Genomic DNA, 19,287 nt, shown 5'->3' on the forward strand with positions numbered 1-19,287 from the left:
ACAACAAGAGAAAAACAGTTTTATGCAAAATTGCATGGGGCTGGTGTTAAAATTCATGACCCAGTACACATGGAACATTCAGCCAACGTAGATCCAACGTTGGGCCAATGTGAATGTAATGGTTCCAACCACATGCCAAGGTTGGCCCAACATTGGCATGTTTATTGGGCAATGTTTAATTTACATCATGCTTGATCTTTCATATTCCCTGGAATATTTTGTTCTTAGCACAAGTGTGTGTGAATCACCTGCAGCTCACAAATATGCACACTGGATCAAACTACAGCAGCATTGGCAAAGTAGACACATACAAATTTGAGAAATGTCCAACATAGGTAGTAGAATTACAGTGGAATTCTGTAATAGGTTACTGGGATGCTATGATGCCCACGGAGTACTATTAAGAAGAAACCTGTACAATATATGTTTTTAGAACTCAGGATTGACAAATGTTTTCAGTGCCAATTCCTCGTTGATACGAATATCTGTTATTTTGAGATAAACCCACAGTAAAATACATTACTGAGCTTGTGTGGTTTAGTGGGAAATCTGCACGTGTACACTATGCGTAAAACAACGAGTTGTGGTTCTCATATACTCTATTTCACCGAATACAATCAGGCTATTTTCGAGACAAATTTGAACCATTTGTATGATGATAAAAAAAAATATGAAACACGGCAGACAAATATAAATGTAATGGAAATTGAAGCCCTGTGTTTTAGGCCATTAAGGAGACATCATCATGTGTGGAGACAGAAATGCACGTTCCATTACGCAGATGACTATGGATAATATTTACCAGCGAATTGAACGCAAAGCATTTGATCTCAACGAGAAAAATCTGGAGCACTGACTTAAGCTTACAAGATAAATATATAAAGAAAAGTAACCCTTTGCTCACAATTAGGCTTAACGCGCTTGAACCTGGCTTGTCCCAGGCAGCGTGCCCCCCACCTGTGACGGGCCTGAATGACGAATGGCGATCAATTAGCATGGAGCAGCTTTGATCCGAGCGGTATCGTCAAAATGTCAGCTCTCCTGCCAGCTGGCTCATTGTTAAGTAGTACTGCTTTGTATCCACGACTTCAATACTCGGCTAATGCGTCCTCTGGGACCTCTCGCAAACACACCGTCGTTTTATCCTGCCTATTCCTGACTTGGGCATGAACGCATTTAATTAAAACAAGTGCAGTTTTGCCTTGTTTTAGAGGGATATTTAATTTTCATATTAAGACAAATAGCATTGGTTGGGCAAACATAAAATAAATATCCTTAGATATTTAAGAAAAAAAGCCGGACAATGAGATGTCAAGCAAATGTAAGCATACTTCCGTTCCGTGACCCCCCATTCCATGCGAGAGGTGCACTTAGTCCTGGAAATACGTCACGTGTAAGCGTGCACCAGTTTCGGCAGGTACATTATTCGTAGCGATGCATTGGCTGGATGGTTGTTGAGTGTGTGAAATGCACTTCCGTGCCGCAACTAATTTAAAACAAGAAAAGTGACACGTATATTTGTATGCCATTATGTGCCAGTAAGATATAATAACCTTCGTCATCATCCATACTAAGGTGACACTGTAATGTGTAAAATGACAATATTTTGTTCGGCGTATATTTAAGCTGTATTCAGCTTAACAGAGCTATCCATTATTTTATTTTGAAATGAAGTAAATAATGGCCATCATCATCCATACCTATGTAATACCCTTATGTGCAAAGATGAAAATAGAACAGCTTTGAAAACGACATTCATTCAGCGTAAACGTCTCATTCAGTAATTGGATTAAAACACGAAAAACTATTGAGTGCCTTCATCCCAATATGCAGTCTTTAAGATTAACGAGTGTGTATAGCTGGATATCACATCAATGTACTGTACACTGGATCGGATATTGTTCTATGACATATGCATTGGTGCATCTGCTCAAATTTATTTTTGCATTTTTAAAAAAAGAGACTCCCCTGAGGGCAGAGAGAAGAGAAAATGATATTTACAATATACAAAAAGGCTCCAATGTGTGTTCATCTACAGTGAACTAATTTGAACATGGTCTGGCAGTATGTTAGGGCATTACGGACATCAACATGGCTTGGCACGGATCTGGCACTGTAGCTAAAGTAACATTATTTACATACAAGTCCATATTATAAATATTTTCTTTACATATAAGGGAAGTGTAGTAATCTCCGATCATACTTTCTGCTGGGTGGCACCTTGGTTATAGCGAATGGCTCACAATCAGAAAGTTGCGAGTTCAAATCTTTATGGGACTGGCTCATACTCGCAATGAGAATGTGGAATGTGCAGCTGGAGATGAGTATCACCCCTCACTCATTTAACTTTTTAGTTTTCAGGAAAATGCAGAGATGATAGTCTGTTCTCATAGACACCGCATTATGGAAAAATAGCATTCGAATAATTCAGAAATAATATAGAGTAAAGCACAGTCCGTGTATCCAGGCTGAACAAAAACTGAGGTGTGTGGGTATGATCTAGAAGCATCCAGCAGCATCCCGCCTTGTGTGGTGCTACGCTGAGGTAGCCGTACTACCGCTTATTCCTACACACGCGGCGTAGTTCAGTTCACTCAATTGCGTTATATCCATTTCACATCCATGTTATGAAAAAAATGTGTTTCCTAATACATTAATCATGTTATATCCACTTCGCGTTATGAAAACATTCGCTATAGAACAGACTATATAATGCATTAAGCACCACGACTGTAAAATACCTCTTATCCAAAGTGATGTGGGGGTGTTAACAGCAGATCCTATTATCCTTGTTTATCCAAAGAAATCACTCCTGTTCTCCACAGACAAATCCAATAAAGAAAATATATTTGCTGATAATTGCAGGTGAGTCCTTTTATATGTGCAGCGGTTCAGATCATAAGAATGACTTATTGAAATAAACTTGCAATCAGAGGATGAATGTTCTACCATTTCCAAGTGGCTCCTATTACTGTATCTGTGAAAGAGATACTGTAACAGTAAATATCCACAGATGGAGAATACAATTCTCTGCAGGTTCATTGAAATGTGCATTATAAGAGTATTGGATAATAGGGCCTCATACAAGAGGCATTTGGCTTCATTTGCAGAACTACATTTTCTTAAAACTACAGGTTTGGAATATGCAAATGATTACAACAAAAATGTCATCAAATATATCTCCCGAAAGTCACAATTATCTAACCTTTTTTTAGGAAAGAGGCTTATAGGGTTACTTTTTCCACAAGTGCTTATGGAAGAATACATTTTAGAGTATATGTGCAAAACCAAAGTCAAGTACAACAAGTTCACTAAATATAATAAAGGAAATGTTTGAGAGACACGACTGGAAACCAGAGGAGAATATATCTGCCGAGGGAAGTGATTCAAAAGCGTTTGGGAGCATTTGGGATCAAAAATACACTTCCTGAATTTGATAATGAAAAGCAATATACCAATTTGCCTTGAGAAGATTCCATTAATTGCCTGCTTACACATATACATCAGAAACATGGCCACTGACAAAGAAAATGGAACAAAATATTTAAAATGTACGCAAAAAGTGTGCGGAGAAGCGTGCTTTGAATAAAATTGAAAAATATAAAGAATAACAGAGAGATCGGGGAATAAATCCAAATCAGCCCATTAAGGAAAGTAAGTGGGCGTGGGTAGGACACATCACTGTGATGATGGTAAATGTACAATATTGATAATGGAGTGGCAGCCAACGGAGAGAATGTGCCTGAGGGCACTACCATCGTAGATATGGAGCAATGATAATAGTTCACATGTAGAAGTGAGATGGACTGTGGGATCACCAGGACCTTGAGAAATGGTGACGCTATTGGCAGGCCTTCATCCAGCAGTGAATCAACGTGGCTGATCATGATGCAGATGAAGAATATGCATAAACATGTAAAAGTAATAGACACAATGCAGCATTACTTACATAAAAACAAATCTGAAACATTACTGTTTTATACATGACAGGGCAGATGACCCCAATTTCACTTATCTGACATTGCGCTGCAAAATTTGTTTTATTTTACTGTGATCCACCACCATAAAATCTCCAAGTACACAATTTGACAACAGTATATTGCATTTGCATTTCAGGCCATGTGACCTCAATTTGACATAGATGATGCACCTTTTGTCTTCCTGCTTTTGTGTTTTCCAAATCTGACAAGAGGTGTCCCTTGCTCTGTCATGTGACAATACTCTACTATGAGCAGTACACCGTTTATCATCGGAATACCCTCCAGGAGAATACAATCAAATTTCGTTTTGCATAGCGTCAAAATACAAAACCATATTTATATGCTGGAACATTAAAATGCATTGGATTTACACGCACAAGTGCATTATCCCATATGTGAAGATATCCATAATATGGTGGCAACATACCAGCCTTCGCATTATGAATTAGCATATATGGAATGGTTTTTTCCTTTCTATATTTTATTAAGAAAGCAGAATTCCACGATCTAATGAGTTCTGCGATCATAATGTGCACTATGATTGGATATTGTGAATAATTTAGCACTGGAATTACAACACAGTGTGCAGATTGACTGACTTGACCGTGTCTAAAAACAGACTTGTCTAACAATGAAAGTAAAATCCACGCTCATAAAAGAGAACAACGTGTAATTTGCATCACAAAAGAGGAAAAAAGCTTAAAATATTTTGCTAGATTTATGGGCGAAGCCATTGCCTCTGCGGTAAGACGGGTAACCTTGGATTGGGGATTGTTCAATCACATCGACCCACGTGGCATGCGGCCAGATGGCCCACGTTAATAGGTGTAGACTGCCCTGTTGGCATTGTGCATTGGAAAGGCGTCAGGTTTGTGATGTAGATTTACATTTTGTGAACTATTGAGTGTAACCTGTCTGTGCCCTAGATATATTTCTTAGGAGATGAATGCACGGCCACGTCTGTGTTGGCACTTGCATGTTTAATGTTTGATATTTGAGTGTAAATTATGCTGACAAAATAAAGTATGACAAAATGAAGTTGTATACCACAGTAGATAGCTCATTTCACTATGAACCCGATGATTTTGATTCCGGGCCATGGTTTCCATCAGTGGCGAGTGATATCTGAACTAATCCTGGCTTTACCCTTTCCACCCCATCAATTTGTACTGACCAGTCTCGTGGAGTATGGTCAAACAACTTCACTGAAAAACGTGGCATTGGGAGGCATTCATCCAACAGTGGATTAACGAAGGGCTGTACACATTCACATGCACAACTGTAGACATTCTAAAGCATCCATCTCGCCGTGCATATGTTCCGCATTGAAGTCTGAAGTTGCAGGGATCCAGAGAGATTTGCAGAAGTACATTGGGGGAGGATTAGATGGAGTGGTAGGAATGGTGAGAATGGGGAGAAAATAGAGGAAGGTATTTGGGGCGGGTGGTGGTGAGTGGGTGTTGGGTGTGATCCAGGGAAACAATGGGAGGGAGGAGGGTGGCATTAGGGACTTGAAAAGGAGCAAGCTGTGGTGGTGTATGGGGGATTGTTCTGGAGGGAGGCAGCTCAGGCCATTGACTGCCACTCAGCCCGATGTGCCAGGTATTGTGCAAAAAAAATCCATATGACAGACGGTGCCGCAATTTAAAGAACCCACAATGGGATGCACCGGCTCCGCTCCGCTGTGAATCTGCAAAATCGCTTTTGTAGCTTTGGCAGTGAAAAGCAAACGAAGGCGCGTAAATAAATGACACTCATTATGGGACACGAAAATCCACGTGCAAATGTTGCTCTGGAATAGGTGTTGACAGGTGACAACTGAAATGTGATTCTTCACATTGAGTGAATGTGACATGCACTTCTCTAAACCTTGGAAGTATAACGACCCTGTGAGCACGACGAGAGCACCGTTTATAGAATGTGTTCTGTTAATTTATTTAGAGCATCTGATCTGTGATAATGAGGCAGTAAAAGAAAACTCCCGAAAAAACTGATGCTTTTGTTTTAACTGCTTATCGTCTTTATTTTTATGAAAGCAGAATATTCTAAATAATTACAAAGAGCTTAATTAAATTTAAAACACTGCCCATATTTATGCCAAAATGTAATTAATATATTGAATGTATCGTGTTTACCTACTTTATAAATCCTGGATTAAAGTTTCCTTTGTTCTTAGCATAACTAAAACAGAGGTAGTACTTCACAAAACACGTTAAGCTTTGTAATTACGACCATACAACAATTTTCCTCTCGAAATATTCTCGAGATATTTTCAGCGTTCGACATAAATTTTGGACCATATCATTCCTCGCTGGGCTGTTTCACTTTGCGGCAAATATTGCTCCTTACTGCTGAAGATTTCTTTTTTTGTTCAACGTCATTGTTGCATATTTTTTTCTGAGTCGGCCACAAGGTTACGAGGTGCGAACACTTAAGTAGGTATTTTTTGTAAACCTTTCATGTTTGTAAAGCAACCATGCTCATTTGCAATGCGCAGCTCAGTTGATAATGGCTCGCTGTTTTGCTGCGCCGTGCTTACTGCACCACAGTAATTGGGCGCAGAGCTGCCGTGCTGCTGGTACAGCCTTGCACCGCCACCGCCGTGCTGCTGTAAATTAATTGGCTAGCGCTCTCTCTCTCCCCCCCTTTGTCTCGTCGTTTCAGAGGTGTGCGACGGGCCGTTCGTGGGACGGCTCGGAGCGGACTCATTCAGCGCTTCCTCAGACCTCTCTTCAAGCCACGCGCCCAACTTCGCCAGGCTCAATCGACGCGAAGGTGAATGCGCGCATGCATTGTATAGCACCGTTGGATTGACACTTTCTGAGCTACAAAAAAACAACAACCTGGGGACGTATCATGGAAATAAGAATAGCTCATGGTACTGGAAGAGGGGAGAACCACATTGGAAATCCATCGTCCTGAGTGGTGTATTCAGGGCTGGATTAAGGCACGGGGCTTTAGGGGTTGCAGCCCAGGGGCCTCTGCCAGCTGGAGGGCCTTCAGAGATTTAAGTGAAAAGTTATTTCACTTGTGAATGCTGAATTTCATTTGTTGTTAGCCTTGTAAGAATAAATGGTATTTTCTTTAACTTTGTTTTCCTTTTGAAACATATCACTGGGGGCCTCACAGTACCTGTAGCCCAGGGGCCTACAACATCTTAATCCGGCCCTGGGTGTATTGTTATGCAACAGGCAACAAAACGGAACTTTAATGTCTCGGGAAGACTTACGGACTATCCAGGACAACTGCCTCAAAAGGAGGATGTTCCTTGGAACATCAGTACACGTGGCAATCCAACTCGCACAAAACAACCCCACTGAAAGATGACGATGCCAGGAAATTACACGCACTGCTACGCTCTGACTGAGATGTGAGGGCATTATTACATTTGCGGCTGCAGAGTTTAAGACGTGGTACATCAGGTGTATACATTATTAACATCTATATTCTTGGTTCTTTCGGTAAAGTCACGTAGAAGGGAAACAATAAAATAATAAAAATAATAAACAATAAAATTCTCACGACGTTTCGACTGCAACACAAGCAATCATCATCAGGTGTGATTGCTTGTGTTGCAGTCATCAGGTGTGATTGCTTGTGTTGCAGTCGAAACGTCGTGAGAATGTTATTGTTTATATTTGTATTATTTTATTGTTTCCCTTCTACGTGACTTTACCAAAAGAACCAAGAATATGAATCCCTGCAGTCACGAAAGCTTTAAATCGAAATTATTTTATTATGTTTTATTTTTATTATTTTATCATTTCCAAATAATAAAAATAAAACATAATAAAATAATTCTCTGAGAATTATTTTATTATGTTTTATTTTTATTATTTTATTATTTCCCTTCTACGTGACTTTACCGAAAGAACCAAGAATATGAATTCCTGCAGTCACGAAAGCTTCAAATCGGTATTAACATCGGTTGGGTATGCACATATACATGTGCGAAAGTCCCATCGTGTGCAAATGGTTTTCAAAGACACAAGACAATTGTGGCCTCTCTACTCCCACCCCTTACACTGCATCTTCATTCCTACATTTCGTAAGTGCAATAAAGACTGAAGCAAGGGTGAGGGTTGTAGCATCATTAACATTGGCCATGATGACCTCTTGACCTTGAACGATGAACACTCTAAAATAATCTTCGAATTATGGTTAACATATCCTTAACCATAGATGCTACCATTCTGCTAGACATGTATGGAAATCTTTTGCTAATGCAGTATATTATTACAAGAATCTATTGAAATTAATAGTAATTCACACATTTAGAAAAAAAATAACAACTCTGCGTGTCATTATCTGCCCATAAGGATTTTGAGGTTTCTTACAATTACACAAAGGTGCCCGAGGTTCAATAATTCGAGAAAATGCCGGTGCTGTAGACAGCACAACGAACATGACAAATCGCGAGGATATTCTAGAGAGAGAAAAAAAAAATCTATTAAGTATTAATGTCTATACAGGGTTGCTTACTCTTTAGAGTTTCGAGTTTCCAATAGGAGCAAGGTGCTTTCATCTGAGTCCTTTCACCACCTATGAAAGTTGATGGAGAGGAATATTCTGTAAGACTCCTGCCCCCCGCCCCCCCGAAAAGGTCACAAGGTCACATCGTTAGCAGCCGAGAGGGTGAATAGATGCACATCTGAACCCCTTCATGTCATAGGATGCACTGTGTGGGTTACAATCTGTATTGATGCCCGACTGAGTTCACCGATGCTTTTGGACTAGACCTTGAGGCAATGTCCATTCCTGACACTTTGCCAGTTTTTCTTGCTAGTGGCCAGAGAGAAAAGTTAAACAGATAAATAAATATACAATCTGTGAAATATATTTTTCTTGGCTGTGGTGACTCAAATTCGGTCACGGTGATGGCAATGTGTTATCAGTCTTAAGGTGAGTGTGTCCTTGGGTTTTTTTGTGGGTTTGTTTCCCCTCCGCCCCCCCCAAAGCAATTTTGAAACCTACAGCCCTGATTTGGTGGACTGTATATGTTGTAGGTTGTATAAAATAACTGTTGACATGATCCTTCAACTGTTTGATTGTGGGTTCAATAAATATTGTTGTTTGTGTCTCTCAGTGCCAACTGTGCCTTTGCATTTACAATATGCAATTGCAAAATTCGAAGTGAGTTAAGGCACAAAGTGGACATATTTTTCTGCTGAGGATTGTGTTGTGAGCAGGAATCCCCAGTGCCACTTGGCATGAATAGTATACATGCACAAAAAGGCAGACTAATGCACGGTCCTTGGATTACCATCTATTAAAAATTAAGCACTAGAACTCTGCCCCTTTTCATCCAAACGTATGGCAACACGTTTTCATTCGCGTAAACAATAAAATAAACATGCATTATTGTATACATTGTGGACACATGCTGCAGCATGGAGTAAGACGCATGAGTCTCAATATTGTCGTGGGTATCTCTCTCGATGTGCCATGTCCTATCTCAAAGACGAGAGCGATCATGGCCGTACATTTAGTTCTGTCCATTATCTTACTAGGGAACTTTGCATTATATATTGTACTCCCAGTTGTATCCAATTGTTCAAATTGTTCATGTAACTTAATTTGCTGTCTACCCTGGCTTCTTGTACATAGAATTTTCCCAGTAAAAACATTATTTTCAGTCTTTTGTTTTCTCATTACATGTCCAAATTTTTACTTGCATTTCTATTATTATTCATATAAATGTTCTGGCTGTGAACCCTGCTGCTATCCGTAATACATTTATGTTACTCAGCTTGTCTGTCCATGATTTAAAAAAAAATCATTCTTTAAAAAATACACGTTTCTGTTGGGCATCACTCCATCTAAAAAATGCCGCACATAATGCAGCACACGTTGTTGTGGGCGAATGTTGGGTCTGCGCTGATGGACGTGCACTGTTGCTCATTCGCATGCGTATGCACTAATGGGCGTGCATATGTGTTTTGATCAACGTTCTGTAAATTTGTCAACAAATATTAACGGCATGCAAGTTTGCACGGAGGCATAATTTGACAAGGCTGGGGTTAGGCGCCGGTGATGACATAGTGACCTGGGAACCTTCATTGCATCTTATTGCACGCTTATTGTATGTTTCGCAGAACACAACTAACCCTGATGGCAGTTTACATAAATTAGAGATTTTTGCCCGCTGTTCATTTTAAGCATTCTATAAAATAGGTTTTTTAAAATTTGTATTTTCCCAGTTGAAATACATTTCCCATACACAATCATGCATTCAGCAATGTAAGCAGCCACAAGCACAGATTCCTCTCCCTAATTGATGTATCCGACACCCGCGAGAGGATCATTTAACAACAGCTAATAATCTCCGCAGTAAATAAAATTAATCGATTTGTCATTTTAAAGGAAAAGAAAATAACAACCACAAATTCATTACAGGCCGGGACACAAACATTACTGCACACATAACACACACTACACATGAAGAGCTGTAAAAGTTTTGAGACTCTTCAGTGTATTATTAATCATTACATATGCATACATTTACTGAACCTATATACATACCTAATTTTTTCACGATACTTAGGTCACAGAACTGTAATAATGTGTTATTAGTTGTGGTGTAACGATTCGTCAATGAATATGAATTCTGAAGTCGATGACGTACACGTGGAATTGTGTGTTTAACAATCGATATTTTTTATTCGTGACAAAGGCAGCCACCACATGTTGGGCATGTTGCTAATAGGAAGGGCCGATTGCCGGTGGTCGGGACAGCGGCGAGGGAGAGAACATGCTCGACCGAGAGTACAACCACTGGAGATGGAATCTTGATTTGAAGCTTTCGTGATTGCAAGAATCCATACTCTTTGATTCTTTCGGTAAAGTCACGTAGGTATAAAACAGTCTGCATCAGCAGCAGACCATGCTTTCCCACCTGATGATGGACGCTTGTGTTGCACCCGAAACGTCGTGATTTATTTTATTTTATACCTACGTGACTTTACCGAAAGAACCAGATATCGGCTCGTGTGCAAGGAGCAGGGAGGGAATGTGGCATCACAGAACTGTGAGGGATGGTGAAACCACGTGGGAGGCCTTCATCCAGCAGTGGCTAGATAATGGCTAATGATAATGATGATTGTGATTCATACTCTTTGTTTTTTTCGGTAAAGTCACGAAAGGTAAAACATTAAAATAAATTAAATTACGACGTTTCGGGCGCAACACAAGCATCCTTCTCCAGGTGGGGACAACTTAGCGAAAGCACACCGCTTAAGTGTGTCTCAGAGGTGACTGTGTTGCGCCCGAAACGTCGTGATTTAATTTATTTAAATTTTTTACCTACGTGACTTTACCGAAAAACCAAAGAGTATGAATCCTTGCAGTCACGAAAACTTCAAATCTAGAATTGATGATTGTGATGACCGCAATGCAGGTGTTATCTATGATAACTTTTGGTCTCTAAGCATTTTGGAAAATAAACAGTTAAATAGTAATGCCAGAAAGCAGTGCTTTGACATTGTTACCACTACGTAGATTTTCACCGTTGTGTGCGATAGCTTTCTGGGAACCATAAACAAAACATCGGAACGCTCTGATATTGTTCCTTGCTTGATTAGGCACATCCAGCTTTGCAAACAAATCACGGAGGATGCACCCAGATTTATAAAAAAAACTTGAAGATGTATTCAGCATTCTGTGTGCTTTGCCAATGAGAGGGCATGTGCGTGATTCGTGTGTGTGTTTAAGAGGGGAGAGCGGTAGTGTAGCGGTTAGCGCAACGTGTTACAAACCCGGCGACCCAAATTCGATTCTCTCTCACGGCCTTCACCACTGATTATTATCTAAACCGGTCCTGAGCCTCCCGTAAGTCGACTCAGCCTTAAATGAGTACCGAGCGCAGGGAGTAAACATCGCTACAAGGGAGACAAAGGCAGCCGGGCGTGGTGCTGGCCACCACCCCCTCGTGTGCCATACCGGCCTTCATAGGTGCTCGCTAACAGCACTTGGCCCAACAGTCTTTCAATGTTATATGGGGGATATTTGTGTTTGTTTGTTCAAGAGTTCCAATTATAGCACCTCCGATTAGCGTGATTGGCTATGCATGGTGCGAAGAAGTTCAACATACATACATACGCACAACGTGGGTACCTTCGCAAGCGAGGTAGGGTTTGGCTATCCACCTGTGTAGCGGCAAGGTTATTTAACCACATGGGGTCAGACAGCCACGAAGGGTCAGCTATTCTGCTGTGGCCCTGATAATGATAGAAATGATTGACTCGCCCGTACGCCTCATAAGAGTCTGTCTAAATTGTTAAGCGGCTGAAGGTACTGAATATAAATAAGCAATGTCTATCTTAAGATGTAAGTTTGCACGCGTGCAAACCTGTGCACGTGCGTGTGGTGCTTGAACCGAGCTTATCTGAGTACGTACAGCTGTGTGTACACGTGTGCCCACAAATTAGTGTGTGTGCTGGAGTGCCCTATGCCTTCTTCGCCTACGCACACGTGTACATCCACGTACATGTGTGCACATTCGTGCAGCGTGGTGAGCGGCAACGGCGTAGTGGCGATAGCTCGGAGTGACATTACCTGCGGCCTCCATGATAAACGACTACTGGGCCAAAAGTGTAATAAAAATCACACTGGGGGCCACACCAGCTGTCAGGCGGAGATTGGCAGACTGTCATTACGAAGAACCGTGGAGCAATGCGGTGCTCCCAGCGCCGCACTTGGATTGCGTGGGCTCTAATACGGCAAGCCCTTCCCAAATCTCACACCCAGGGAAAGTTCAATTTAAATCTTCAGCCTAATTACACCGGACAGCGGCAACACAATTACTTTTTTAAAGATGTGGAACGATGTGGCTGCACGGACTCGCAGCTGAGAATCAATGTCAATTGCCACAACGTATTAACCTACTCCAAAGAAAACATTGGGCTGAGACCAGCTCCCAGGTTATTTAGTGATTTGAGCTGCAAATGTTTGAACATGTCGAATAAAGTGAAAAAGTAAATGCCAAACTCATCCCACAGTATATTTTTGAACAATTCAATCACATGCAAGATTTCACATCGATGAGCGTAATGCAAATATGCAGTCAACGGGAAAGGTATTCCTCCTGTAAATAAAGCACGAATAAAAATGCATGAAATCATATATATTCTATTTACTATGTATGATACACGAGGGACACACGGCTTGGGGAAATGCATAAATGTTTGTGTTCCAGTTGTGCTCTCACATTTCCACAGCTCAGTATTCTCTATGACCCTTACACAGCACTTGCGAGTGGCATTTGTTAGTGAGGTGTCATGGAGGTCATGGTGCAGCATCACATCTGACGGGCAGTATAGGCTGCATCCACCCTCACTGCTGATGTCCCCTTCAGAGACACCTAGCTGAATCTGGGTCCATCTGTCTTGCCCAACAGTCTCTGCTTAACTCTTTGGTGGTACGAGAGCACATGGCATGAAAGGATAAAGTAGCATCAAATGATCAAACATTATTCCAATCGCTATCAAACCAAGTTTTTTTTTACTTTTGATTATGATATTCTGATTGCGCTAATTGCTTAATGTCATGAGACAGGGACATTCGAATTTGGTCACCGTGAGCAGGGAATCACGTGATATCAGAAAATGAACCCTGAAAGATGACATCACACAACTACCCCTGAAGTCCTTTCAACGAGCCTCTTTTCCACAATGGTGGCATAATCATCATAATCAGTTATAGCCAAACCACTTCTGGATAAAGGCTTCCCCAAGCCCATTCCATTTTTCACAATCATTCACAATGTAATAATCGACAAGTGCTGATTTTATTAATCTATCTCCTTGGTCGATGTGCGCAGATGCGTTCCACTTTGTGGCATACCTCTTTATACGCCGCGCAAATAATGTTCAATTGCATCGTAAACAAAAAATCCTTGATCAATTACGTAACAAAACTAACTTGAGACCATCAACATGCTACATTCGAGAACTAGGCTTATTCTCTGGCAGTTGCCCAGACATTGGCTCCGCAGTGCCGGTTCAGGACTCTACCAAGGAATTAGCCTCCTGAGTTACTCATGTCACCACAGACAAGGTCTCATCCAAGAACCCTTAACACAGAGGAGCAAAGCCACGTATGGGTCAATGTCATTGCTAAAATGTTATCCCCAAACGAAAAGGGTCCCTCGGGCAAAGCAAAGGCTCTCTAAGAAGGGACTTGGCATCGGCCTGCCAATGTCGGGGATTCCATCTGTGGCCTCACAGCCTCAATCTAAGATGCATGTGACTGCAGGAAAGCCTGGCAGCATCGGCAACTCGTGAATAAATGATAAGTGGAATTCATAAAAGTTACGATTTAGCCAGTGTCACATCCACGCGCCTGTGTCTTTCATGTTGGCTTTGTGTTGTTGGTCAATAATCGCTTCAAAAGCCCTTTGTGTGCCAAGCCTCTCTGTCGGCAATGACAACGGCCGCCTTTACAAGCTCATATTTTCACAACCGTATTTGCATTGCACACAAGTCATATGGGCCGTTTTTTGGAAAGAAAAACAAATAGTTTTTTCAGATAATGACAAAGTATAATTCACCTTCACATTGGCTGCATTATTATCATAGCACAGTTCAGCATCTAGTAGGTATTTGGTGCTATGAGCAGCTGTATATGAAAACATGTTACCGTGGTGTCATTTTTGCAAGTAATTTTCTGACATTTCGATTTAAAGCTTTCGTGACTGCAGGGATTCATCTTCTTGGTTCTTTCGGTAAAGTCACGTAGAAGGGAAGTAATAAAATAATAAAAATAAAACATATTACTTCCCTTCTACGTGACTTTACCGAAAGAACCAAGAAGATGAATTTTCTGACAATTTATTTTATCGTCTATGAAAACTATTTCAGCGTAATTCAAGGGCTTTAAATGTGGCTACAAGTATGTTTTGTACCTCCCCACTGTCAAATCAATTCGTGCAGGCTACACCTTGCTAAGAGAGCTTTAAAAGTGCATTATTTTATTTTATCTATTTCATTTTTTAAAATACCTTGATCAAATTCTAATTGAAAAAATAGACCATTTGGTGTAAGCTTTGACACCTTGAAAAGCCATCTGTTGATTTTATGTCAATAAATGCTTTCGTTTGGCTCTGGAAGAGCCAGTGTATTTTTGTGTGTGCTATAGTGGTTTGTAACTGCTGCATTGTTCCACTTGGCAAGAGGCCGACGGCTCATAGTCATAGGCCATTTTGGCAGGTGATGACAGTTTAAGAAACGGCCAAAAACAAAACATCAATCGCCGTTTATCTGGCGCTGAAAAAAACACTCCTTGTGCCCGTATTTTAAAAGGACTGCAGGCTTCAGGTCACACTCTAAATACTTTGACACTCAAACACTCGATTTGACACTTAAACGTTGACATGCTAGGCTGGATGTGTAGTAAAAATTTGTTGCGCTTTTTGGGTTGTATACTTTGTTCCTCACTCATTGCATTGACATTTGTGAGTGTGAGCTAAAAGCAACCTTCGAAATATATCACAGTAAATCCTTCTCCTGTTACACGTTTATGTTGACATGAATACAAGGCACTATTTGTTTATTTTAGAGTGAGCTGTAACAAATCAAACGCAGAAAAGATATCAAGGTTTCTAGGATTTAAAAACAATCAAGCTTTTATTCATTCAATTGTGTGCACCACGTGAGGCATTGCCACAACCAGGATGCCAACTCTGGGACATGATGGTCGAGTGCCCAGTCACATTGACTAGACCAGGGGTCGGCAACCTACGGCTCCGGAGCCGCATGCGGCTCTTTACGGGCTGCTTCTTGACGATATGTACGTATGTACATAGATGCATTGCGGCTCTTGAAATACTGAATTTTGTACCTAATTGGAAAGAAATGGCTCTTCTTGTTATTTTGGTTGCCGACCCCTGGACTAGACAGAAGCCATGCCTTCGCGCGGGGGACTGCGATTCATTGCAATTGCAATACTGTTTTCCCAACTGTTGGGCAACATTTGAGCGGGGGTGGGGTGTCAACGATGAGTTTGGGGGGTGGGGGGGTGAAGGGCAGAGGATGAATCTGTCAGTCTGGGCGGAGGGCACTCTCCCGATAAGGGAATTGAGCTGCACTGACCGGCCGACGGGTCAACATGTCAGCGATGAAAGTGCTGTTAGTGGAGTGCCTGGGAAAGAAGTGGCACTTTAAGCTGAGACCGACAGGTACTAAATATCAAAGTGCATTTCGTCTCGATGAAGCGAACCTGTAGATATAATAAAAGTACAACACGTGGGAATTGAAAAAGGACAACACTAATCATATTTATAGTGATTTGGCCACGTTCACAGATAGCTGCTATTTTAATGGCATTGTTGCTCGGGTAATGAAAAGGAAATTATCGCCATAAAGTGTCTACAACTCTTTTATCTGGCAACAAAACTGACACCTTTTTTTACAAGGAGTCATGTTTGCATTGACCACAATACCTGCGGTCGGAATGCATGGTGTTGGACCAGATGACGCGTCAGGCAAGTGCATTACATTATTGGGAATATTTATGCTCCCTGTGCAAGTTGCAGAGCTTATGACATCAGCAACTTTATTCCTGTGAAAAATAACTTGATGAGAAATCTCCATGGCAACAGCCGAGAAGGGCCTCCCCAATGGCGGATTGTAAGTTACCCTCGTGAAGTAAATTAAACTTGACTTGGTGCAACTGCTGGTCTCATTAGGGATGCACTTGCTATGTAAAGAATTTACACCAGACAAACACACGTTTTACAGAAAACGTAAAAGATACTGAAATGATAGAGACAATTGAATTACAAGCAAGGACTTTAATTAATATATTGATTTTTTTAGGTTTTTGCAGTCAATATTAAAATCCTCACTTCATTATTGGGCTAGGCCACGCAATTGTTTGGCCAAATTTCTTGCGTAAGACCATCCAAGATCCGACTTATCCAAATAAGTTCAATTGTAATGTGTACAAGGGTTTAACATGCCAATTAATAGTTTCAGCTCACTAATACGTCGCAGAGCAATTCCTCCAACCAAATTCAGCAATTAGATATCCCGGTATCTTTCCATTTATGAACGCTCGTTTTACGCCATTTTGCGTAAACGCAACTGGCAAATTATGGACAGATTACGATAAACGAAATGACATTTTCCGCGTGAACGAAATTTCACATGGCACACACCATGAGGACAAACAAGAACGACCCGGGAGGCTGCGACATCCACCCGCGACAACATCACGGTATCAACTGTAGTGCAACAGCAACGCCTCCAGTCAGTCCAACATGCAGCTTTTTTGGTGACTTCCCTGAAAAGATGAATTATTTTAGTTTTCAATTAATTATAATTCAATCGATTATATATATATGGTCTTCATTATTATTTTTGCATTGTGAACAAATATTGGTGGATAGTTTTATGTTAGGAGTAGAGTTGGAATAACATCGATAGTTTTTTGTATTCTGAAATTTCGTTTAGCGCGTGTGTTTTTGAAGAAATGTATCCCTTTCGTAAATTGAGGGATACCAGCACGACGTTTTAGCATGACACTACATGAAGCATCTTTTGACCTCCAAGATATTACTCTCACTTCCTGGATTCATGAAATAAATTACGAATTGCGTTGCTTTCTGGATGTATTGCTGTTGTTATAATAACAATACAACACAATAATTGCCTACGTAGCAATTATTTTAAACAGAAAGAGGAACACATGGATCACGGAGCAAATGGCCAACGATGAAAAAGACGCGGTAATATTATCGCAATAAAAGACCGGGGGTTTGTTGGCTAGTGCTGCGAATGTTAATGCTTGTGCTACTGTGGCTGGCGCTGCTGTTGGTGGCAGGAGCCGGAGGCTGGTCACCAGGCCGGGTAGACCGGGGCCCATGGCTGCAGCTGGAGCTGCCGGGCCGGGCGGAGGTCACCGCACTCGCCACCCAGGGTCGCTACGGTAGCTCGGACTGGGTGCCTCGCTACCTGCTGCTCTACGGCGACTCTGCCGGGAACTGGAGGCAATACCAGGAGGACGGGAACGCGTGGGTAAGAGGCGACTTGTGCTGTGCGTTGCATTCAATATGCAGGTGGCGCTTGTCTATTTTTTTCTCTCTCCTGTATGTACATTCTCAATTATTTGTTTGTCAATAAGCCAGGTTTTCGGATGATATGTGTGCTTAAAGCATGTTCAGTTGAATGCATGCACATCCACACAGCCATGTTGTCAAGCCACTGCCGAGCGAGGGCCTCCCAACGCTGTGCAGGTCCTCGGTATTGTTTGATCATGCCAGAGGTGTGGACTCGAGTCATGTGACTTGGACTCGAGTCAGACTCGAGTCATGAATTTGATGACTTGCGACTCGACTTGGACTTGCATAACAATGACTTTGTCCCACCTATGAGATGTGGACTCGAGTCATGTGACTTGGACTCGAGTCAGACTCGAGTCATGAATTTGATGACTTGCGACTCGACTTGGACTTGCATAACAATGACTTTGTCCCACCTCTGGATCATGCTTCACCACACTGCTCAGTGCTGATTAGTGAAAGGTGCGGTCGCATATATTGTTGGACCAGAGTTAAAGACAACAGTGGATTTTGCTGCCACTGCCCTCTGCTATCCACCATGTAGTCCTGCAGCCGCTTATAGCAACCTGTTTGTGCATGGTTGTCATCCTTCTTGGCACTGTTGCAGGCTCATACCTGCTTAGCTTCTGACATGTAACAAGATGCATTCCTAGTTATTTGGTCATACGTGTTTATTTTATATATGCAGGACTGCATCTACTGTGATTGTGTAACATTCTGGGCATTGGTTTTTATCACCTATCTTACAGTTGAATTTACGTTTTAAATGTGAAAGAATATTCCATCATAACGTGCCTCGGAACGACTGCCCTCATCCACATGGCGTTTGAAAGATTCTTGACGGCATGAAACCAAATACAGATGTAGGTCTTTAAGCAGCTCTTAACCTTTAACACAGCTAATTGACACAGATGACCAAAACAATAATGGCCATAAATATTAAACTTTACTTTCGCAAGTGGACGGGACGTCTGCTTTATTGTGCCCTGGAGAGAAACTTTTGATGTGCAAATGGGTTTTGCTGGCCAAAGGACCGTGCACCCCAATGTAGGCTACACTGCCAACCGAGAAGCCAGCTGTCGTGCCACTTGTTACCAAATTACAAAGACAATGTTAATGGCCATTGTACAAATGGAGTAACAGGAGTGACTGCAAATATTATCACTCGCCGCCTCATTTGCTGCTCCGACATGTTTCCCTTTGCTCAGCAGAAATTTTCAGTGGCCTTTTAAACTGCTACAAACTCTGAAC

At 41.4% G+C, this 19,287-nt stretch overlaps 1 protein-coding gene across 1 annotated transcript in view; it reads left to right on the top strand.

The window, feature by feature from the left end:
• Positions 1–6,488: 6,488 nt before the first annotated feature.
• Positions 6,489–19,287, top strand: part of LOC144721129 (contactin-associated protein-like 2) — a 39,434-nt gene continuing 26,635 nt past the window's right edge. The window contains exons 1-3 of the mRNA XM_078598525.1: positions 6,489–6,558; positions 6,645–6,755; positions 17,802–17,992. Coding sequence (XP_078454651.1) covers positions 6,489–6,558; positions 6,645–6,755; positions 17,802–17,992 — 372 coding nt within the window. The remainder of the gene's footprint in view (positions 6,559–6,644; positions 6,756–17,801; positions 17,993–19,287) is intronic.

Source organism: Lampetra planeri, chromosome 10 (genome assembly GCF_965212315.1).
Source record: "Lampetra planeri chromosome 10, kcLamPlan1.2.h2, whole genome shotgun sequence".
Classification (NCBI taxonomy): Eukaryota; Metazoa; Chordata; class Hyperoartia; order Petromyzontiformes; family Petromyzontidae; genus Lampetra; species Lampetra planeri.